Source organism: Macaca mulatta, chromosome 14 (genome assembly GCF_049350105.2).
Source record: "Macaca mulatta isolate MMU2019108-1 chromosome 14, T2T-MMU8v2.0, whole genome shotgun sequence".
NCBI lineage: Eukaryota > Metazoa > Chordata > Mammalia > Primates > Cercopithecidae > Macaca > Macaca mulatta.
This window is the reverse complement of record NC_133419.1, coordinates 124,341,638-124,359,577: the sequence shown is the minus strand read 5'-3', so window position 1 is coordinate 124,359,577 and position 17,940 is coordinate 124,341,638. Positions and strand designations below refer to the sequence as shown.

Below are 17,940 nucleotides of genomic sequence, written 5' to 3'. Positions count from 1 at the left end.
CTCAAAGGGAAAGAAAGAACAGTGATACCATAACTATTCTCTTTCTGAGCTTCTGATGTTCCATTCAGTTCATGGGCAATGTATCATTTAGTCCTCAGAGTAAACGGTATTATTATGCCCATTTTCTATGATGCACAATAGGGTTCAAAGATGGAGTGATTCGGCCGAGGCCCTGCTGCTGATGGTGAATGCAAGAGCCGGTATTCAAACCTAACGCTGCCCTTTTCTACCATGCTGCAGCGGACAATGCAAAGAAAAAAAAATATCAAGAAAAACACGTAGAGGTATCCAAATGAAAACAAACACACAAAAGATTAAAAACAGAAAAGAAAAAAGAAAACCCTTGCAGAAGGTATGCGTGTAAATGAAAGGCCCAAGATGTTAATTTATTCGCTGCAGAGTGGAGTTGGGGGCCGCGGACGGAAGCTGTGGGGTCCGAGGCTTCTTCGCACTGGGTCCTTGGGGAGTACGAAACCGCAGCCCGCGGAGGGCGCATAGAGAGGACCAAACCTCCCACAGCCTAGAAAGGCTCCAGCGCGGCAAGAAGGCGGGGCGAGCGATCGCTTCCGGTTCCGGACGCAAAGGCCCCACGTGTTCCGACCCGCTAGGCCCCGCGCGGCTCGGATCCGGCGGCGCTATTTCGGTCGGGAGTGGGTGGGAGAGAAGCCGGGGCAGGGGAGGAGCCGCTGGAGCTGTCGGAGCCGTGAGTCCTGAGTGGGCTGGGCCGGGCCGGGCTGGACCGGGCCGGACCAGATCGGGCAGAGCCGGGCAGGGCGGGGAGGAGGGGGAGGGACCGGAGACCCCGCCCCCCAGAGCTTGGGGAAATCGCCGTGTCCTGGGGAAGGGGTGGCGGCGGTGTACTGAGGGGGCCGAGACGTTGTGGTCTCTGTGTTTCCTGGTGGCCGGAGCCAGTGTCTCCGAGGACACGGATGGCGCTCCTGGCTTCCTTTCCTTTCCAGCCACCGCCCTCCGCCCCCTCCTGGGGCCTGCAGAAATGTAGTTAGTCCGTACCTCGTACCTCCTAACGCTTCCGCGCCAACTGTCCCTCCGGAACCGGGGGAAGAGTGGTCTAGGCCCCTTTATTTTCCGCAGCCTTTTCTTACCCCTGGTCATATTGCTTAAGATCGTCTCCGCGCGCTCCTTGCCCCGGCGAGCCCCATCTCCTTACACCACTAAGCCCCTCTCAGCCCCCAGCACACACTCAGATACATTCAACCATGATCTTATCACCTGTGATGATAGTAGTCCTTGGCGTCCATTTGGCCAGTGGCTTTTCAGCTGCCACTGTGACAGACCCTGAGCTTCCCCTCAAGCCAGTAACTGCTGTCTCCTCTTGCAACTTTCCTCTCCTCCCACTCCTAACAGCCAGTTTTGGCACCTCTTCTCAGCACCAGCGTTACTTTTAGCAGGGGTATACCTACTTCTTGAGTGTCTTGACTAAAAGTTTGTTAGTTTGTGTGCCATGGATAGGCTGCGTGCCTTCAAAAAGGTGTCAGTCTAATTTTTATTTTTCTAAACAATGAATGTTCTCATCTAGGCCCTTTGATAATCCTGTCTGCCTTGGGATCTGTACTGACCTCCCCAAAGGGAGACTCTTAGACCCAGCCTTTCTTAGACAACCTTGGTCCTGGGGAGCAGTGCCACATCCCAGGCTCTCACTTAGAGACTGGGCTTAGAACTGTTGCTTTTTCTCTATCCACACTCTGCAGGTGACACCCAGGGCAGCTACACTCAGAAGTCACAAGGAATGCTAGTGGAGCCCCTCATCCCTCCCAGCTTCTCTTCCAAGCTGCCCGGTGGGGCTTGATCCAGGAAGCTACTTCAGAAAGGTTGTGGGATAGCCATGGGAGGTTTGTTGGTGGGAAGCGTGTGAATGCGAGCAGTCTTGGATAACTTTTTGCTGTTACTATCTAGCATAAGAGGGTGGGCAGGGTTGGAGAGAGGACAGGAATTATTCCTCCTGGGACCAGACACCTGGGATTCATAATCTTTCACCCTTTCTCCTCCAGCTATACCCTTTTTGTACTCTGTGTATATACTATATTGCAGTAGACAATCATTCCAAGGGTACAACAAGGTTTACTACAATGTGAGGGACTCAGCCATTGCAAATTGTACAGATGAGGTAAGTTAAAGGTTTACATTTTTTTCCCCAGTAAATTTGGCACAGATTTAAAAAGTGAAACAGTTCTAGACCCCTTGCTTTTCCTGTTCTCTCACCAGCAAACCCTTTAATTTGGCCAGCAATGGCTTTCTGCATGAACGCCAGATTCACTTCATTTGCTAGGTGGTGGTTCTCAAACTTACTATAAGCGCCTGAAGGGCTTGTTAAACACATATTGCTGGGACCCAGCCCTAGAGTTTCTGGTAATAGGTCTGTGCTAGGGCTTGAGAATTTGTACTTCTAACAAGGCTCAGGTACTGATGCTGCAGATCTGGGTTCTTCACTTTGAGAACAACTACCTTTTGGCCAAATGTGATACATATTGCAGTAGGTTGGGGTTCAGAATACCTTTGAGTACTTCTGTGTTAGAAACTAGTAATCCGATCTTTTGTGGATAATCACTTAGGTCTGAATATTTTGTTCGCAAAATTAAGAAAGCGTACCTAAACAAATGCTATATGCCAACTTTGAGGTGAAGTATTGATGAGTTCTTCCCCTTGATTTTCTTAATTCTCTTGATAGGGACCTCACATTTTGATCGTATATATTACATCGGGATTCTGGGCTGTTGCTGTGAATTCCTAGTATTGCTAAAAATCCTGCTATTTCTTAACTACCTGTTAAGTTCCTCAAGGTCGGAGCTTCTGCTTTTTTTAATCTTTCTCTGCCCAGTACCTTGAATAGTGTGGGACACATAATTGACGCTCGGTAGATATTTCTGTATTGAACTCCATCCCTTGTCCTCCTCCCTTCTTGATGTTTTTCTCCACTGACCTTATGCTACACAGTAAAGCAGGGCATGATTATGCCACCTGATTACCCCCAAGAGATTGGAATCAATGCTAATGCCAAATTCCTATAGCTATCCCTGTGAATGGTTTATTACCCCGGAGCCCTGACACCTGCTGATTTCTGAATTTTCAGTGCTTCTGTAATATGTACAAGTTGGGGGAGGAAAAATAGAAAGCGTAATAAAACTCAACATGCATTTATTGAACACCTTTTCTACCAAGGGCTTGACAAAGTGGTAGGCACTGGGAATATAAAAATGACTAAGGAGACCCTTGCTCTCAAGGCCAGGGCTCACAGTGGGAGACAGACGTTAAGCCATGCTCACGCAAGAATGGCTTCTGGGATTCCTTCTTTGGATCATGATTTAGTCTTCAGTGGAAACCTGGTGCTCCTCAGCTTCCTCTGGTTCAACAGGCAGGGATCCCATCCCTTATCGTCTCCTCAAAGTTAAGGGAGCCTTGAGGAAAGCCAGAAGGAAGTCATCTAGATGTAGAACAGGGGATATCCACACAGGGTGTGTTAATGACAAAGCTAAAAACATAGTAAATGACTTTTGAATTTACTGCCGTTATGAATTATCTATAGCAACGCCTCAGGTCAGCTCTGTTGTATATGTTATTTCCAATTAAATGATGGTTACTCTGACTATCTGATTGGCATTGATCATGTTCATTGTAGGAATTGCATACATCTAGTTTAACTCTGGCTGTCAAATGAGAGCACTTGCTCTCATCAGGATTGGTGTCAGGTTTGATGTCCCCTCCTTTTCCTGCTTCAGGTTAATTTGTGATGTTCTGTTTTAAACTGAGGCATATAGGGTGACCTGCTTTATTTAGGCCAGTAACTGCTTTGGGGTAGTTTTCCTGAAGTTTAAAAAGCCTAGGTTCATGATGGAGGTTAACCAACATGACCATGATGGACAGGTGTATAAATCTGACCTCCTAAAAGTCTGTATTTGAGGCTGAGTGCAGTGGCTCACACCTGTAATCCTAACACTTTGGGAGGCCAAAGCCGGCAGATCACTTGAGCCCAGGTATTTGAGACCAGCCTGGACAACATGGCAAGACCCTGTCTCTGCAAAAAATTTAAAAATTAGCTGGGTGTGGCGGCATGTGCTGTAGTCCCAGATACTCAGGAGGCTGGGGTGGGAGGATGGCCTGAACCTGGGAGGCAGAGATTGCAGTGAGTTGTGATCTTGCCACTGCACTCCAGTCATAGCAACAGAATAAAACCCTATCTCAAAACTTAAAAATCTTTATTTGGCCCCTAGCTCTCCTCAACTCTTGAATAAATCTCTCTCAGTGTCCTAGGCTGATACATTATGGCCCAGATATTCAACAGAGATAGTGTATATCCTTGTTCCTCTCAAAACTCCTCCTCATCAGCATCAAAAAGCTGGTTCAGTTTTCTACCTTTAGATAAAGAATCAAACCAAGATTCAACATGAGCTGCTGTGACTTGTCCAAAATGACACCTCTTTACAACGTAGAGCAGGGGACAGAACACAGGTCACCCTCCCCCAAAGGCAGCTATCTACTGTCTAACATTGCCTCCTAGGCCTGCCATATATAACCATCAAAAACATTTTAGTTAAGAATAAAGTGAATTGTACAATTTTTATTTTTCATTTTTGTGTTTACATTTACTCTCAATGACATGTTTATTCCCACCTAATATCTTGAGGCTAACCACAAAATCTGCAGCATTTCCAGGCAGAAGATACTTGTGTCTTAGTGTCCGCTGACTTCCCTGTACCACCTACTACATACTTGACCTCTTTTTCTTTCTTCCTATCTTCCCTTTCTCTATACCTTATTCTCTTTCTTTGGAACCTATTGTAACAAGTTTTGAGCCATTTCTCCCCTCGCTACTCAAATATCACTTTTATGAAGGGGGAAAAAAAAAAAACTTAGGTGGCAAAAATATATTACAAAAACAGTTTTAAACATGGTCTGAAGCATACTGGTCATGTGTTAGAAGGCCAAAAGCCAGGGAATTCACTCCCTTTCATTCCTTGTGCCATCTAGGTTAAGTTTTCATAGGTCTTCTTGGTACACTGAGTTTGCCTCAGATTGTCTCCTGCCAGTTACAGGGAGTGGAGAGGGTTTTGATATATTGGTAATTAGAAGCATTGCTGATATGGTCTTCGGTGGGAGAATGTGTGTTTAAAGTTCCTTCTCATCTGTATTCCAACACTTTCATTTAATCCTACTTCATAAAGTGCCTCCAAAGCAAGGATTGTTTTTTTGGTTTAGCGTGGTTTCTTTGATATAACAATAGACAGATCAAGATTTTCCTTATGCCATCTATTTTTTTGTAATTATGATGAAGTAAAGAACTGTTTACTTGTTTATCATTTAAATCTTGCCATCTTCCCAGAAGGATTTCAAATAGCTTGAAGGAAAATGAATAAAATATATTGAGCACCTACCCTATGCCAGACTCTATGCTGAAGGATTTCTATAGGTTATTTCATTTACTCCTTAAAACAACCACATGAGATAGGTAGTATTAGTCGCATTTTTGGGGATAAGACTGAGGCTTAGGGAAATTGTGTTACAAGGCTAATGAGCAAGGTCAGGGATTCAAACCCAGTGTTCCAAGGTCCCTAACTGTTACGTGGAAAGCTTAGATAAGCGCTTGTATATAGGACAATTAAGAATAAAAGAATATCTCCATTAGAAGGATTGTACTGGGCTAATCTTTTGTTTTAAAGAATAGCAGCAGCATTGGAAAAGAGCGGTTAACAGTTTTTATTAGTCAATGTCTATTCTAGAACACTGAGAGGAGCGGTTGACAGGCTCTGGTTAGCCCTAGCAAGTAGCCATATTAAAATTCCCACATTATAGGCCTGCATTAAGGTGTAAAATAAGAATGGGGACTGGAAGGGATATAAATATCTGCTAAATATAATAATTTCAGTTCTAATCACTGTTTTCTTCTGAAGATTATTTTCCAGTAAATAGGAAGATCACTGTCTCTCCTTTAGGTTGACAGTATATGACTACAGACTTTGTCATTTAGGGTCCAGAAAGATCACCCTAGCTAGTAGCATTTTAAGGTACAGAACTAGATATTCTTTCATTGCCTGTGGTTTTCTGTTCTCGTAAGAGAATTGACCGTGGGTCTTCACTGCCACGTGATACCTTCAGATAAGGGGCAGAGACAGCTGGCCTGAGGAGTGTATGAAGGTCTTACCTTCATAGCTCCTCTCCAATCTTGTGCATCCTAGGAACACTCAAGACACTAGGTTGTATCTTTGCAGATATTGTTTTAGTGTCTTCTGGAACCAAGTCTCTTAATCCTGGCCTGGTTTCATATTCTCTCTATTCTTGTTATAGTTTTTATCTTACTCTGGAACTCTTCCAAGGACAGAAATTGAAGAAAGGTATTAGAATAGCAAAGGCAACAAATTGCAAGGTATACTTGTGGCATAGCACATCCCATTAATTATAGAATAAAAACGCAACATCTGTTTTCTGCCTCTAATATTAATACTTGACATGTGCACAACACATTTTAGTTCATGAAGCTCACATCTCAGATAATCACTGAGTTAGGAGACTGGTTATCTGCAGAGGGCTTTATCCTTTACAAGGGCTCTTGTGTATGTTACTTCACGAAACCCTCAGGGAAGCTCCAGCTTCTTGAGGATCTGGGGCTGGGATGTACATCTTTGGATACCCCAGTTTGGTGCTGTGCACAGCACTGCTGTATCTCCTTCATTTCCCATCTCTTACCCCACCAAGACTCCTTTCTTCATTCCTTCGATTGCTGATCTGTTTTCCTTCGTCTTCCTAGGCTGCCAAAGTAAATGCAAAACAAGCAACAGAAATCTCAGCTTGTGATTTCTGAAGGGCAGTTTTAAATGGCCAGTTTGGTGTGGCACTGTTATATATTCTTTTTTCTTCGGAGAGCAGCGCCCTCTGAGAGAGCAGGAACTCTTCTGTCAATGCATACGTTGTAGGATCCATACTGTGGAATCTCTTGTACCTTGTGCTGCATGAAAACAATGAGGATTTCAAGTCTACTTCACTGGACATCGGTTCTCAAATTTTTAAGATACTAGAAGTCCTTTCATTAAGCCAAAAGACCCTAGGTATTAATTCCGTCTTCCAGGGGTAGGAGTTGGGGTGAGGATTGGAAAGCTTTATCTGGATAAATAATCAGTATTGTAGTTCCATTTATTTCATGTCTGATTTTGTGCTTATTAAAATTGATTTGAATCCTCAATGGAAAATGATTTTTTTGTCAAATGCCCAGTGTTGTGTGACTTGCATTTGGATTATTCCTGGTGCAACCTGAAGATTTCTTGTGATGAGTTGTGGTTCTATCACCTTGGGAACCACTAAGAGAATTCTTACAATCCAGACAATAAATGTTTTTTTCCCTGTGTATGCCTTTATCCAGCACACAGTTTGCTAGACTTGTGGATGAATATGGGTTAATATGACATGGTATCTATCCTTCTGGAAACAGACTTTTAAAACCTTACTAAGCGTTCTCTGCATTCATCAAATATGAAGTGAGTGCCTGGTGCATGCCAAGCATCGAGCTGGGCACAGCATGTCCCTGCCCTCAGAGCTTTACAGCCCAGTGAGTTCAACAGAAGATGAACAATTTTGATGACACAAAAAATAAACACATGTGCATGCTGTGATGGGGGAGATACAAGTTCCCGTGGAAGCATCATCTGGGAGGACCAGGGAAGGCATCTTGGAAAAACTGAGATCTGAAAGATGGGTAGAGTTAACCACATGAAGAGAGTGGAGAAGGGTACTTCAGACAGGGTGAACAGCATCAGGAAAGCCCAGGGAGGGTATAGAAAAGAAAGAACAGTAATTCAAGCAGTGGCTTTCAATGGGAGTGGCAGTCATGGAAGGAAAGAGAGGTAGCAGGGACCAGGTTTTGAAGGGCTTTGAGTATCACATTTTAAGAAGTTTAAATTTTAACCTAAGGTCACTGGGAAGCCATTGGCAGATTTTGTATGTTAGGAAGTTCACCACTTACCTACTTGGAGTATTGCAGGTGAAGCTAATGTGGATGGGCCTCCTGCCCATTATTAAATCCTGTTCCTGTCTGCCCCTGCTGTCTCTCCCTCTCTCTCTCTCTGTCTCACAAAAGCTAAAGGAAAGCATATAGGTTCCAGAAGGAAAAAGAAATAACCACTAGAAGAATAAGTATAAGCTCACTTCACTAAGGCCCAGTGAGATTCCAAACCAAAATAAGGTTTCTAGGGTTTGAGCTTTTAATACTGGTACTGCAACAGGGAGACAGGACTTGGGGAGCTGACGCTGTGTGAAAGTTACAGAACTGAGCAGCCTGCAAACCTGGACCTTTGAACATCTTCCCACTGACCCAGGAAAAGTACAAGGAAGTAGGTTCTCCAGAGCCTTGGGTAGGCCAAACATTACTTGAAGGCATCGGTCTAAATAATACACAAAAACGTTATTCAGGAACACTCTGGGAAATTAGCATAAAAACTGATTTGGCCAGGCACCATGGCTCAGCCTGTGGTAACAGTGCTTTGGGAGGCCAAGGTTGGAAAATCACTTGAGGCCAGGAGTTCCAGGCTGTAGTGAGCTATGATTGCACTACTGCCCTCCAGCCTGGGCAACAGACGGAGAGTCTTTAAAAAGCAAATTGTCCAAGATCATTGAAACCATTAACACTTAGGAAAAAACAAATGAAATTACATTCAAGGGGCTCACATTTAAATCCAGGGCTCTCAGGACTCCGAAAGTAAAAAGATGGGCATAAAATAAAAAATTACAAGCCACTTGAGAAAAAAGTAAATCACCATGAGGTAGAGACAGCAGAGGAAAAATTGCACATGAAAATCAAGGAATTAGGGAGCTATCCAAAATAGACTATGAAAGTATGTTGCAAGTGATTGAGGATAATGAAACAAAAAAGTCATAAGAGTATGAATTAAAAGGGTTTTGAGAAAGAATGAAGATAATATGGTCATTGACTATAAACTCATTTGATGGGCAACAACAGATGAGACACAGCTGTTAAGAGTGGATCAATAACCTTGAATGTGGATGTGAGGCAATTGTAGTACAGCACAAAAAAGATTGAGAAACGAAGGAGCCCTTAAACTGCTTGTGGACACTGGTCTGGAGGGGGACAGGATGAAGAAAACCAGTCATGGAGGTTGAACTAAGTCATCTCTCCAATGTATCAGTGCCTGTTATGAGCCAGTGCTGTTGAGGAGCAGAGGATATTGTAATTTTTTTTAAAGTTCCTATTAATACCTTCTAGTGGGTCATAATGGCTCAACCGGGGGAATGGCAGTAGAGATGAAGAGATGGATTCAAAAGACATTTTTTAGAAGAGATGGATTCAAAAGACATTTTTTAGAAGGTGGAATTAACAGGATATGGTGAATAATAATAAGATAGTAAAAGCATAATGGAGGAAACAATGGTTCTTCCTGTTACAATAGGAAGAGCTTTGGAGTACAGTTTTATTCATTTTACATGCATTTATTGTGCACTTTATTATAGGTATTGGAGATTGATGGAAAATGCTTCCTGACTTCAAAGAGTTTCACAGGAAAGATAAGCGATGGCTATGTAATATGACCGATACTGGGATAGAGAGGTGCCCAGGTCACTACGGGAGGACTTAGGTGATTTCTAACCATGTCTAAGAGTAGGGGAAATGGGATCAAAGAAAACATCTCAGAAGACATGAAGCCTGAGCTTATGTCTTGAAAAATTTAAAGTTTAACCTAAGCAAGGATAAAGATTCAGAAGAAACAGCATGTTCAAAAGCTAAAGAACATGGGACTCGTGTGCTTTGCATGTACATACGTGTATGTGTGATGTCTGAAAGGATTAGAGAGGAGGGCGAAGAGAATAACAAGATGAACATCAACTTAATGTAGAATGCTTTGAAGTTTGTGTTCACTTAACAAGACAGCAGGGAGTGATGGAAGGATCTTAGATAGGAAAGGGACATGAGCACATTTGCCAGTAGCGCTCGTACTGGTCATAGTGGGAATGTGAAGGTGACAAATCTGGGGGCAGGTAGCTCACATTTGGAGGCAGTTGTAGTCATCCAGATGAGAAGTGAGAGGGACCTAAGCTGCAAATCATGGGAATAAAGAAGACAAGACCCGTTAAAAAGAACACACCATGTAGCGTGGAAAGGGGAAGGGTGGAAGGTAGTCTGTGCAGAAGGAACAACCTTCAAAAAGACATGGAGGGCTGAAAAGTCACCCTGTTGTAGGAAGATCAGCAATACATTTTTTATAACCAGATAACCAGGCAATACAGGGAAAAGGTAGAATCTGAAGCTTGAAAAATAGCTTGGGGGCTAATTGTAAAGAGCTTCGTGTCATTCCCAGGATTTTGGAACTGATTTTACTAACATTAAAAAGGTTTTGTTTTAAAATATTGAGTAATATAGTTGGAACCATAATTTAGGAAGATAACCGCTGGTGCCATCACTCTTCTAAGCAAAGATAGTAACACATTTAATCCTTATAGTAAATTTATTGGATGAAAACCATTATTATCTCCCTTCTATAGACAGAAACCAGCATAAGGAGAATGAGAACTTGCCTATGGTCTCACTCTGGAAATACCTAGTAAGCGATAGAGCCAGGATTCAAACACAGGTAGCTTGGCTTCAGAACTTTCGCTCATAACCTTACACACCTCCCTCATGGTTGGTGTTTCTCAACCATGGATACACTTTTGAACTGCATGTAGCATCTCTAAACATACAGTTACCTGGATTGACTGAATCAGAGTGTCTGAAAAATGTGTGATACTGTGTTTTGCAAAACCTCCACAGGTAATTCTGTTGCACTTTGCTCATAGTTGAGTACTGCAGGGATCTCAGGAAGTTAGAGCAGAGTCCAGGCAGCAGATGATGAAGCCTGAAACTAAAGCGGTCTGTAGGAAGGAAGAGGAGGGAGCCGATTTGGAGTCTTGAGAGATGGAATTGGCAGTGTTCATGAAGTGGAAATGCAGTATTTTCTCTTGGAGTATGAACCTTGCCTAGGAAGGGGGATAGAGGACCACACCTTTAGTTGTGGATTGTCCTCTCCCAACTGGATGTGTTGATTTATGGTTGTGGAGGTTGGGGAAAAGAGGATTTAACCATTTGAAGAAGTTTGTATAGGGGATTATGATTGAACTCAGACTGTTGTCCTTGTGTGTAGTTTCATGCTTATACTCTTGTTTGTCTTTACTTCTCTATCCAGGGCCCTTGGCAGAAAATCCTCGCTGTGTCCAGGCTGAGGCTGGGGTCTAATGACAGTGTGAGCTCTAGATGGTGTGAGACCACCCCAAAGCCAAGAAATGGCTACAGCCGTGGAACCAGAGGACCAGGATCTTTGGGAAGAAGAGGGAATTCTGATGGTGAAACTGGAAGATGATTTCACCTGTAGGCCAGAGTCTGTCTTACAGAGGGATGACCCAGTGCTGGAGACCTCCCACCAGAACTTCCGGCGCTTCCGCTATCAGGAAGCCGCAAGCCCTAGAGAAGCTCTCATCAGACTCCGAGAACTTTGTCACCAGTGGCTGAGACCAGAGAGGCGGACAAAGGAGCAGATTCTAGAGCTGCTTGTACTGGAACAATTTCTTACCGTCCTGCCCGGAGAACTACAGAGCTGGGTGCGGGGCCAACGGCCAGAAAGTGGCGAGGAGGCGGTGACGCTGGTGGAGGGTTTGCAGAAACAACCCAGGAGACCAAGGCGGTGGGTGAGGAGGGGGAGTCCTGATCTGTGTGATGTGGAGGGGGACTATTTGCTGGAAGGCTGGATTTGGGGGAGGGCTTGCAGGATCCCCATAAATTATTAGTGGGCTCTGCCCTCGGGTTGCTCATAGATCCATGAGCCCCACGGATTAGGGGGATGTGTGTGTATGAATGTGACTTTCTGGATTTTGGAACACCTGTGTAGGGACCGTCTGAGGGGTCTCAGCCACCAAAGGGTCATGGCTTTGGTTTTCCCTTCTTTGAATGTTGAGCCTTGGGTTCCTGGAGAGAAGAATTTTGTGACTTCCTCAAAGGTTCTCATAGATCCCCAGTCACAGATCCCCCTTCCTGGCTGGTCAGCTAGGGAAGCAGGCAGCAAGGAGAGCTACAGGTGGGACAGGTGGAGATGGGAAGGAGCCTTGGGTGACGGGTTCCAAAGCTGGGGGTGGTGAGAGAGCATTGCAGACCTGCGCATCCCCTGCCTCGTTCTGGGGAGGATAAGCTTCAGCTCCTCCTTGCCTGCTGAGTTGGAACTGGAGTTTCCCCTCCTTGTCTGGGTCCCTCTGGGAGTGTTTTCTCTAGACATCTTCTCCTAAAATAAGCTCCCATGACAACCAAGAACTTCCTCCTGACTCCATGGTGACTGGAAGTTGGAATTATTCCCAGGTGACTGTCCATGTTCACGGCCAGGAAGTCCTGTCAGAGGAGACGGTGCATTTAGGAGCGGAGCCTGAGTCACCTAGTGAGCTACAGGATCCTGTGCAAAGCTCGACCCCCCGGCAGTCTCCTGAGGAAACCACACAGAGCCCAGATCGGGGGGCACCAGCAGAGCAGCGTCTGCACCAGGAAGAGGAGCTCCAGTCCCTGCAGGAGAGCGGTGGGAAGCCTCAGCAGAAAGGGGGGATTGTGGCAGAAGGCAGGCAAGGAGGGGGATGTTCTCCTGTACCAAGGGAGCTGGGTAGACTGCATGGAAAGAAATCACAGAATCCAGGATGTCAAGAGGAGACAGAACCACCAGCTAGAGTCCCCTAAAAACACGGCCAAGCTTAGATAGCAGATCGTTGCTTGTTCTCTTGGCATTCTGATGGTCTTATAGGTGATGGGTGTGGGATATGGGAGCTACCCTTAGGCCTGTGTCTTGGTTCCCATAATAAGAAGGATAGGGCCACCTTCTTACCAAAGATGGTGGGGGATGCCTAGATTTTTGTCCATTATTGGGGCACGCTGCATATTACTGATCTTTGCCGCCTTTTCTTCATAGAGGTCCCAGTGCCCCAGGAGCCAGACCTTCCCGCAGAGAGGAGCTCTGGAGACTCAGAGATGGTTGCTCTTCTTACTGCTCTATCACAGGTGTGCCCTAATTACCTCTGTACCACAGAGAGTTTGTTTGAAGAACCACTGGGCATTAGCCATACTAAACAGGCGAAGCAGGATACACATTTACACTCTTGCCAGTTTTAAGCTCACAGTTCTGCAGATGCCTGGAAGGGGAGGAGAAAGGGGAGGAGATAATGAGACAAATTATCATACCCTCTATTGGATCCATAGGCGCCAACGCCTGTTTATTTGCCGTTGACTAGAAAAGCTAACAAAATGAGATTATTTTGTAACACTCCAGTACAACTTCGAAGTTGTCAAATGAGGGTTTTTTAGGTTTTTTTTAAGGAATACATCTGATAGTCATTTGTAAGTATGACAGACTGTACTGCTGAGACATTTAGCAAGTATTCACCATGATCAAAGCCCTGAAACTAAGCCATGTGGCTGGAGGATAAGAAATAGAATTCATGTATGGTTTTAGATTGTAATCTAACTGAGGAAAAAAGTCTTGTTTTGGCTATAAAGTGTAGAAACTATTGAAAGTGATTAGAGTCGTTCAGGAAAGTTGACTAGAAAAGATAAATTTTGCAGAAATGTATGTAGCATTAAAGTGTCAAGTAGGGATGATGATTTTTAAGACCTTTAAACAGTACCTTAAGAAGAACATAAGCTGGTCCTCAGGGAAAGTGATGGCGTTGGAGGGGGCAGGGCCAGTGCAGGATGCTAGAGGACACATAGCTCCCCTGAGAATGAGTTTAAGCAGCCCGCCACTTGAGCTCCTTTCATCTCCTAGATGGAGTCTTCCTATTGTGTGACTTTCAACAGGTACAAAATGCGAGGCTACCTGTAGCGTCACATTTTGATGAAATCCTTATGTGGTTTCAGGGACTGGTAACGTTCAAGGATGTGGCCGTATGCTTTTCCCAGGACCAGTGGAGTGATCTGGACCCAACACAGAAAGAGTTCTATGGAGAATATGTCTTGGAAGAAGATTGTGGAATTGTAGTCTCTCTGTGTAAGGAATTTCAAGTATTCTAGAGTATTCTAAGCCCAGAGATCTTTTTCCTGCTGGAAATTTTGGGGGATCTTAGACCTTAGATTGTATGCAGTGAACTTCTCTTATGCCCTCCCCACCAATAAAATTGAGGGATTAGGTGCAAAATATGGTGTCCTTTCAAGTAAAAGATAAATGTTTGGAAATGGAAACCTCTAATAGGGAAACAAACTTGTAATATTACAGCTTTAGTGCAGAAATATTTGAAGTAAGCACATGAGTGTTAAAACAAGAGTTGGAGATAATCTTCCTTGAGTATGGGAAAAGAGGATAAGGTGTACAACGGTGTAATTATTGAGTTGCAGGTGAAAACCACAAGAAAGACAAGAGATATGCAGTCCTTGGTTAAAAGTACACAAACTAAAGAGATGAAAGTTTTCATGACCTGAGCTAGCTATGTATTTGCTCCACAACCTACCAAATAGAAAAGGTCCACTCTTAACACAGGGAATTGTTGAGCCAATCGTGATATCCTATTTTCCCTCTCTTGAGCAGCATTTCCAATCCCCAGACCTGATGAGATCTCCCAGGTTAGAGAGGAAGAGCCTTGGGTCCCAGATATCCAAGAGCCTCAAGAGACTCAAGAGCCAGAAATCCTGAGTTTTACCTACACAGGTGAGGAATGACAAAAAGGGTCTTACCCACCCTGAGCCGGCAGTTCCTCTAGGCAGTGCTTCTCTCTCTCTGTAGGGCCCCGCTCTCATCAGTTCTTCTCACATGTCAGCCAGTACTGCTTTCTCCTTCTGACAGCCATTTCTTCTGTCATTTCCCTCCTCTTTTCTCCTCCCATCATTTGTCTGATAGCAATGTAATACAAAAGGGTGAAAGAGAAATGCTAACTTTTGGAATTGCAGATAAACCATTTACTGTACAATTCCCTTAAACCCTCAATTCTCAGTCTCTGCATTTACAAAATGAAGATTATATTTCTGCATACCAAGGTTTGTTGATAGCATAACAATATGAGAAAGTGCTTGGCACAGGACAGGCATTCCATTGAGTCTTGCTGTCTCAAACCCCTTTTTAAAAATGTCCCCGTTGTGTAGAAGGCATTGTTGCCACTACAATGACCCCTTTTTTCCTCTCACCCTTTCTACAGGAGATAGGAGTAAAGATGAGGAAGAGTGTCTGGAGCAGGAAGATCTGAGTTTGGAGGATATACACAGGCCTATTTTGGGAGAACCAGAAATTCACCAGACTCCAGATTGGGAAATAGTCTTCGAGGACAATCCAGGTGGACTTAATGAAAGACGATTTGGTACAAATATTTCTCAAGTGAATAGTTTTGTGAACCTTCGGGAAACTACGCCCATCCAGCCCCTGTTAGGGAGGCATCATGACTGTTCTGTGTGTGGAAAGAGCTTCACTTGTAACTCCCATCTTGTTAGACACCTGAGGACTCACACGGGAGAGAAACCCTATAAATGCATGGAGTGTGGAAAAAGTTACACACGAAGCTCACATCTTGCCAGGCACCAAAAGGTTCATAAGATGAATGCGCCTTATAAATACCCCCTAAACCGGAAGAATTTGGAAGAGACCTCCCCTTTGACCCAGGCCGAGAGAACTCCATCTGTGGAGAAGCCCTATAGATGTGATGATTGTGGAAAGCACTTCCGCTGGACTTCAGACCTTGTTAGGCATCAGAGGACACATACAGGAGAAAAACCCTTCTTTTGTACTATTTGTGGCAAAAGCTTCAGCCAGAAATCTGTGTTAACAACACACCAAAGAATCCACCTGGGAGGCAAACCCTACTTGTGTGGAGAGTGTGGCGAGGACTTCAGTGAGCACAGGCGGTACCTGGCGCACCGCAAGACGCACGCTGCCGAAGAGCTCTACCTCTGCAGCGAGTGCGGGCGCTGCTTCTCCCACAGCGCGGCGTTCGCCAAGCACTTGAGAGGACACGCCTCAGTGAGGCCCTGCCGATGCAACGAATGTGGGAAGAGCTTCAGTCGCAGGGACCACCTCGTCAGGCATCAGAGAACACACACTGGGGAGAAACCATTCACGTGCCCTACCTGTGGGAAAAGCTTCAGCAGAGGATATCACTTAATTAGACATCAGAGGACCCACTCAGAAAAGACCTCCTAGCTAGGGCCCCATGTGAGGAGATCTGCTTTCAGCCCTCACCTAAGGGAGGTGAGGAATAGGAAAAGCCCTCTTGTCAGCCCGGGAAGACCTTTTCGAGGGAGTCTCCCTGACCTGCCCAGATCTGACCTCACCTCTTCCTGCAACTAAATACAAGCCTGGGCAGAACCTCTCCGTCGTCTTCTACACCTTGAGGGGATGTTTCATCCAAAGTACAACCTGAATTGAGGCTTCTCCTTCACTGGAGTGCGCCTGCCTCTACCTCATGGGTATAAAGTAGGAGAATTAAGAGACTTAAGAGGTTGTGGTTACTGTATCGTCCAAAAAATAGGCTGTTACATATCCTAAAGACTGCTCAACAGCTTCAGGTTGAAAGTGGCCAAGGACAGCCCCGTAGGTTTGGGAAGGGACCAGCCTGAAGGATGCTGTCTTTAGTGGGGTCAAATCTTAAAGCACACAGCTCTGAACTCAAGACAGGAGATTTGCGTCCTGATGGCTTTGCCACATATTCACAGGATAACTGTATAAATCCGTCGCTGTCTGATTCACTTCTTACCATGCACTTTCCTTTGATGCTGAGGAGAAATGGAAGTGGGCGAAAAATCTCAAGGCTGCTTCATGTGGACGTTGTCAAGCTGCTCCCTCCCCCAATGTCAAATTTTGTTATCAGGTGCCAAACTGCTAGAAAGGAGGGCCTAGTCAGAAGCCTCTTTCCATACGAGTTCTGGTTTTGTTTTTAATATTTTTTTCTATTAAAATACTCATGCATTTAACCTTCCCATTATTCAGCCAGTCTCTTCGTTTCGTCCCTAGCACTTCTACTGCAAGTGAGGTGGTAGCATTTGAGTACTTATTGAGTAAAGCATATTCGGTCATAATGAAATCATTCACATTTCCTCATATGCACGAGCCCACCAACCCCTTCACACCCCCATCACAGGGGCGGTGTGAGTAAGGGGATTTGGGAACAGTGTCAAGTTACAAAGGCACTGTAACAATTACAGAATCATGATTGCCATGGGCCACTTTATTTACATGAAGACAACTGGAAAACGGCTAAGACCAAATTATGGAAAATAGGAAAAAGCTGTTGCTGGCAAGACCATCAAAACTATTCTCCTGACACCCTGTTCCCATCATCCCTGACTGAGTACTCTGACATCACGGAAAGTGTTGAACCTGGGACCCCGAGGAATTCACCAGGAGTAAATGGCTTTCATGTATTTGTGTTGTTTGCTTTTTCTTACGTGATTTTATGTTCCTATAACTAAGAACTAAAAAGTAGCATCTCATAATGGCCCAAGGATCTCTGTTGCGGTTAAAGGTTCCTTGGAGATGAGGCTGAATAATTGTGAACCTCACCTGCTCTGATTGTGGGAGTGGCAAGAACTGGGGAGACATCCTCCTTAAGTGGAGCACAGGGTATGGGGTTAAAGCATGAGAGGGAGAGTCTTCTGTGCCTGGTTTCTTCTCTATCTCATAATGCATTATGGGCCAGAGGAATAGGGGAGGGTTAATAAGACTCCAACCCTAATGGCCCAACAGGGAAATTCTCATTTTGGTCAATGATTCTGATGGACTGGTTTGGTTTTAATACCAGGCAACCGTTGTCCTTCTGGAAATATATATATGAAATAAATAAAGGTAACACTTGCAGCCAAGTTCCCTGGTTTCTGGGACTTCCCATCTTACCTGTTCCTTTTTCCAGGGCTTCAGTGTCCTGATACTTCTGAGGGTGATTCGTCCTCAAATCTGGGAGTACACAGTATTTTTCCATGAGGAAAGGAAGGCTTGGGATGATTGG

The 17,940-nt window shown here is 44.7% G+C and overlaps 1 protein-coding gene across 9 annotated transcripts; it reads left to right on the top strand.

Annotated features, from left to right (window-relative positions):
• The first annotated feature begins 541 nt into the window (after nucleotides 1–541).
• Nucleotides 542–16,914, top strand: ZNF202 (zinc finger protein 202). Of its 9 annotated transcripts, none has more exons than XM_077964567.1 (9): nucleotides 563–703; nucleotides 1,710–1,829; nucleotides 2,010–2,125; nucleotides 11,178–11,672; nucleotides 12,338–12,548; nucleotides 12,933–13,021; nucleotides 13,877–14,006; nucleotides 14,541–14,660; nucleotides 15,145–16,914. In XM_077964567.1, exons 6-9 carry the CDS (start codon nucleotides 12,992–12,994, stop codon nucleotides 16,137–16,139), a joined length of 1,275 nt encoding a protein of 424 aa, XP_077820693.1. In that variant the 5' UTR covers nucleotides 563–703; nucleotides 1,710–1,829; nucleotides 2,010–2,125; nucleotides 11,178–11,672; nucleotides 12,338–12,548; nucleotides 12,933–12,991; the 3' UTR covers nucleotides 16,140–16,914. The 9 variants fall into 9 exon arrangements, with proteins under 9 accessions (XP_077820697.1, XP_002799877.4, XP_014971500.3 ...); XM_002799829.4 differs by having other exon boundaries at nucleotides 11,178–11,676; XM_077964571.1 differs by lacking the exon at nucleotides 2,010–2,125 and having other exon boundaries at nucleotides 542–703; nucleotides 1,710–1,850.
• Nucleotides 16,915–17,940: the final 1,026 nt, after the last annotated feature.

Bases quoted from the DNA above. Each gene is read 5' to 3' on its own strand.
- ZNF202 (XM_002799831.4), top strand. From the start codon at position 11,275: ATGGCTACAGCCGTGGAACCAGAGGACCAGGATCTTTGGGAAGAAGAG. The intron at 12,549-12,932 runs GTGGGAAGCCTC...TTTTCTTCATAG, and splicing joins CCAGTCCCTGCAGGAGAGCG to AGGTCCCAGTGCCCCAGGAG. The intron at 14,007-14,540 runs GTAAGGAATTTC...TCTCTTGAGCAG, and splicing joins TGGAATTGTAGTCTCTCTGT to CATTTCCAATCCCCAGACCT.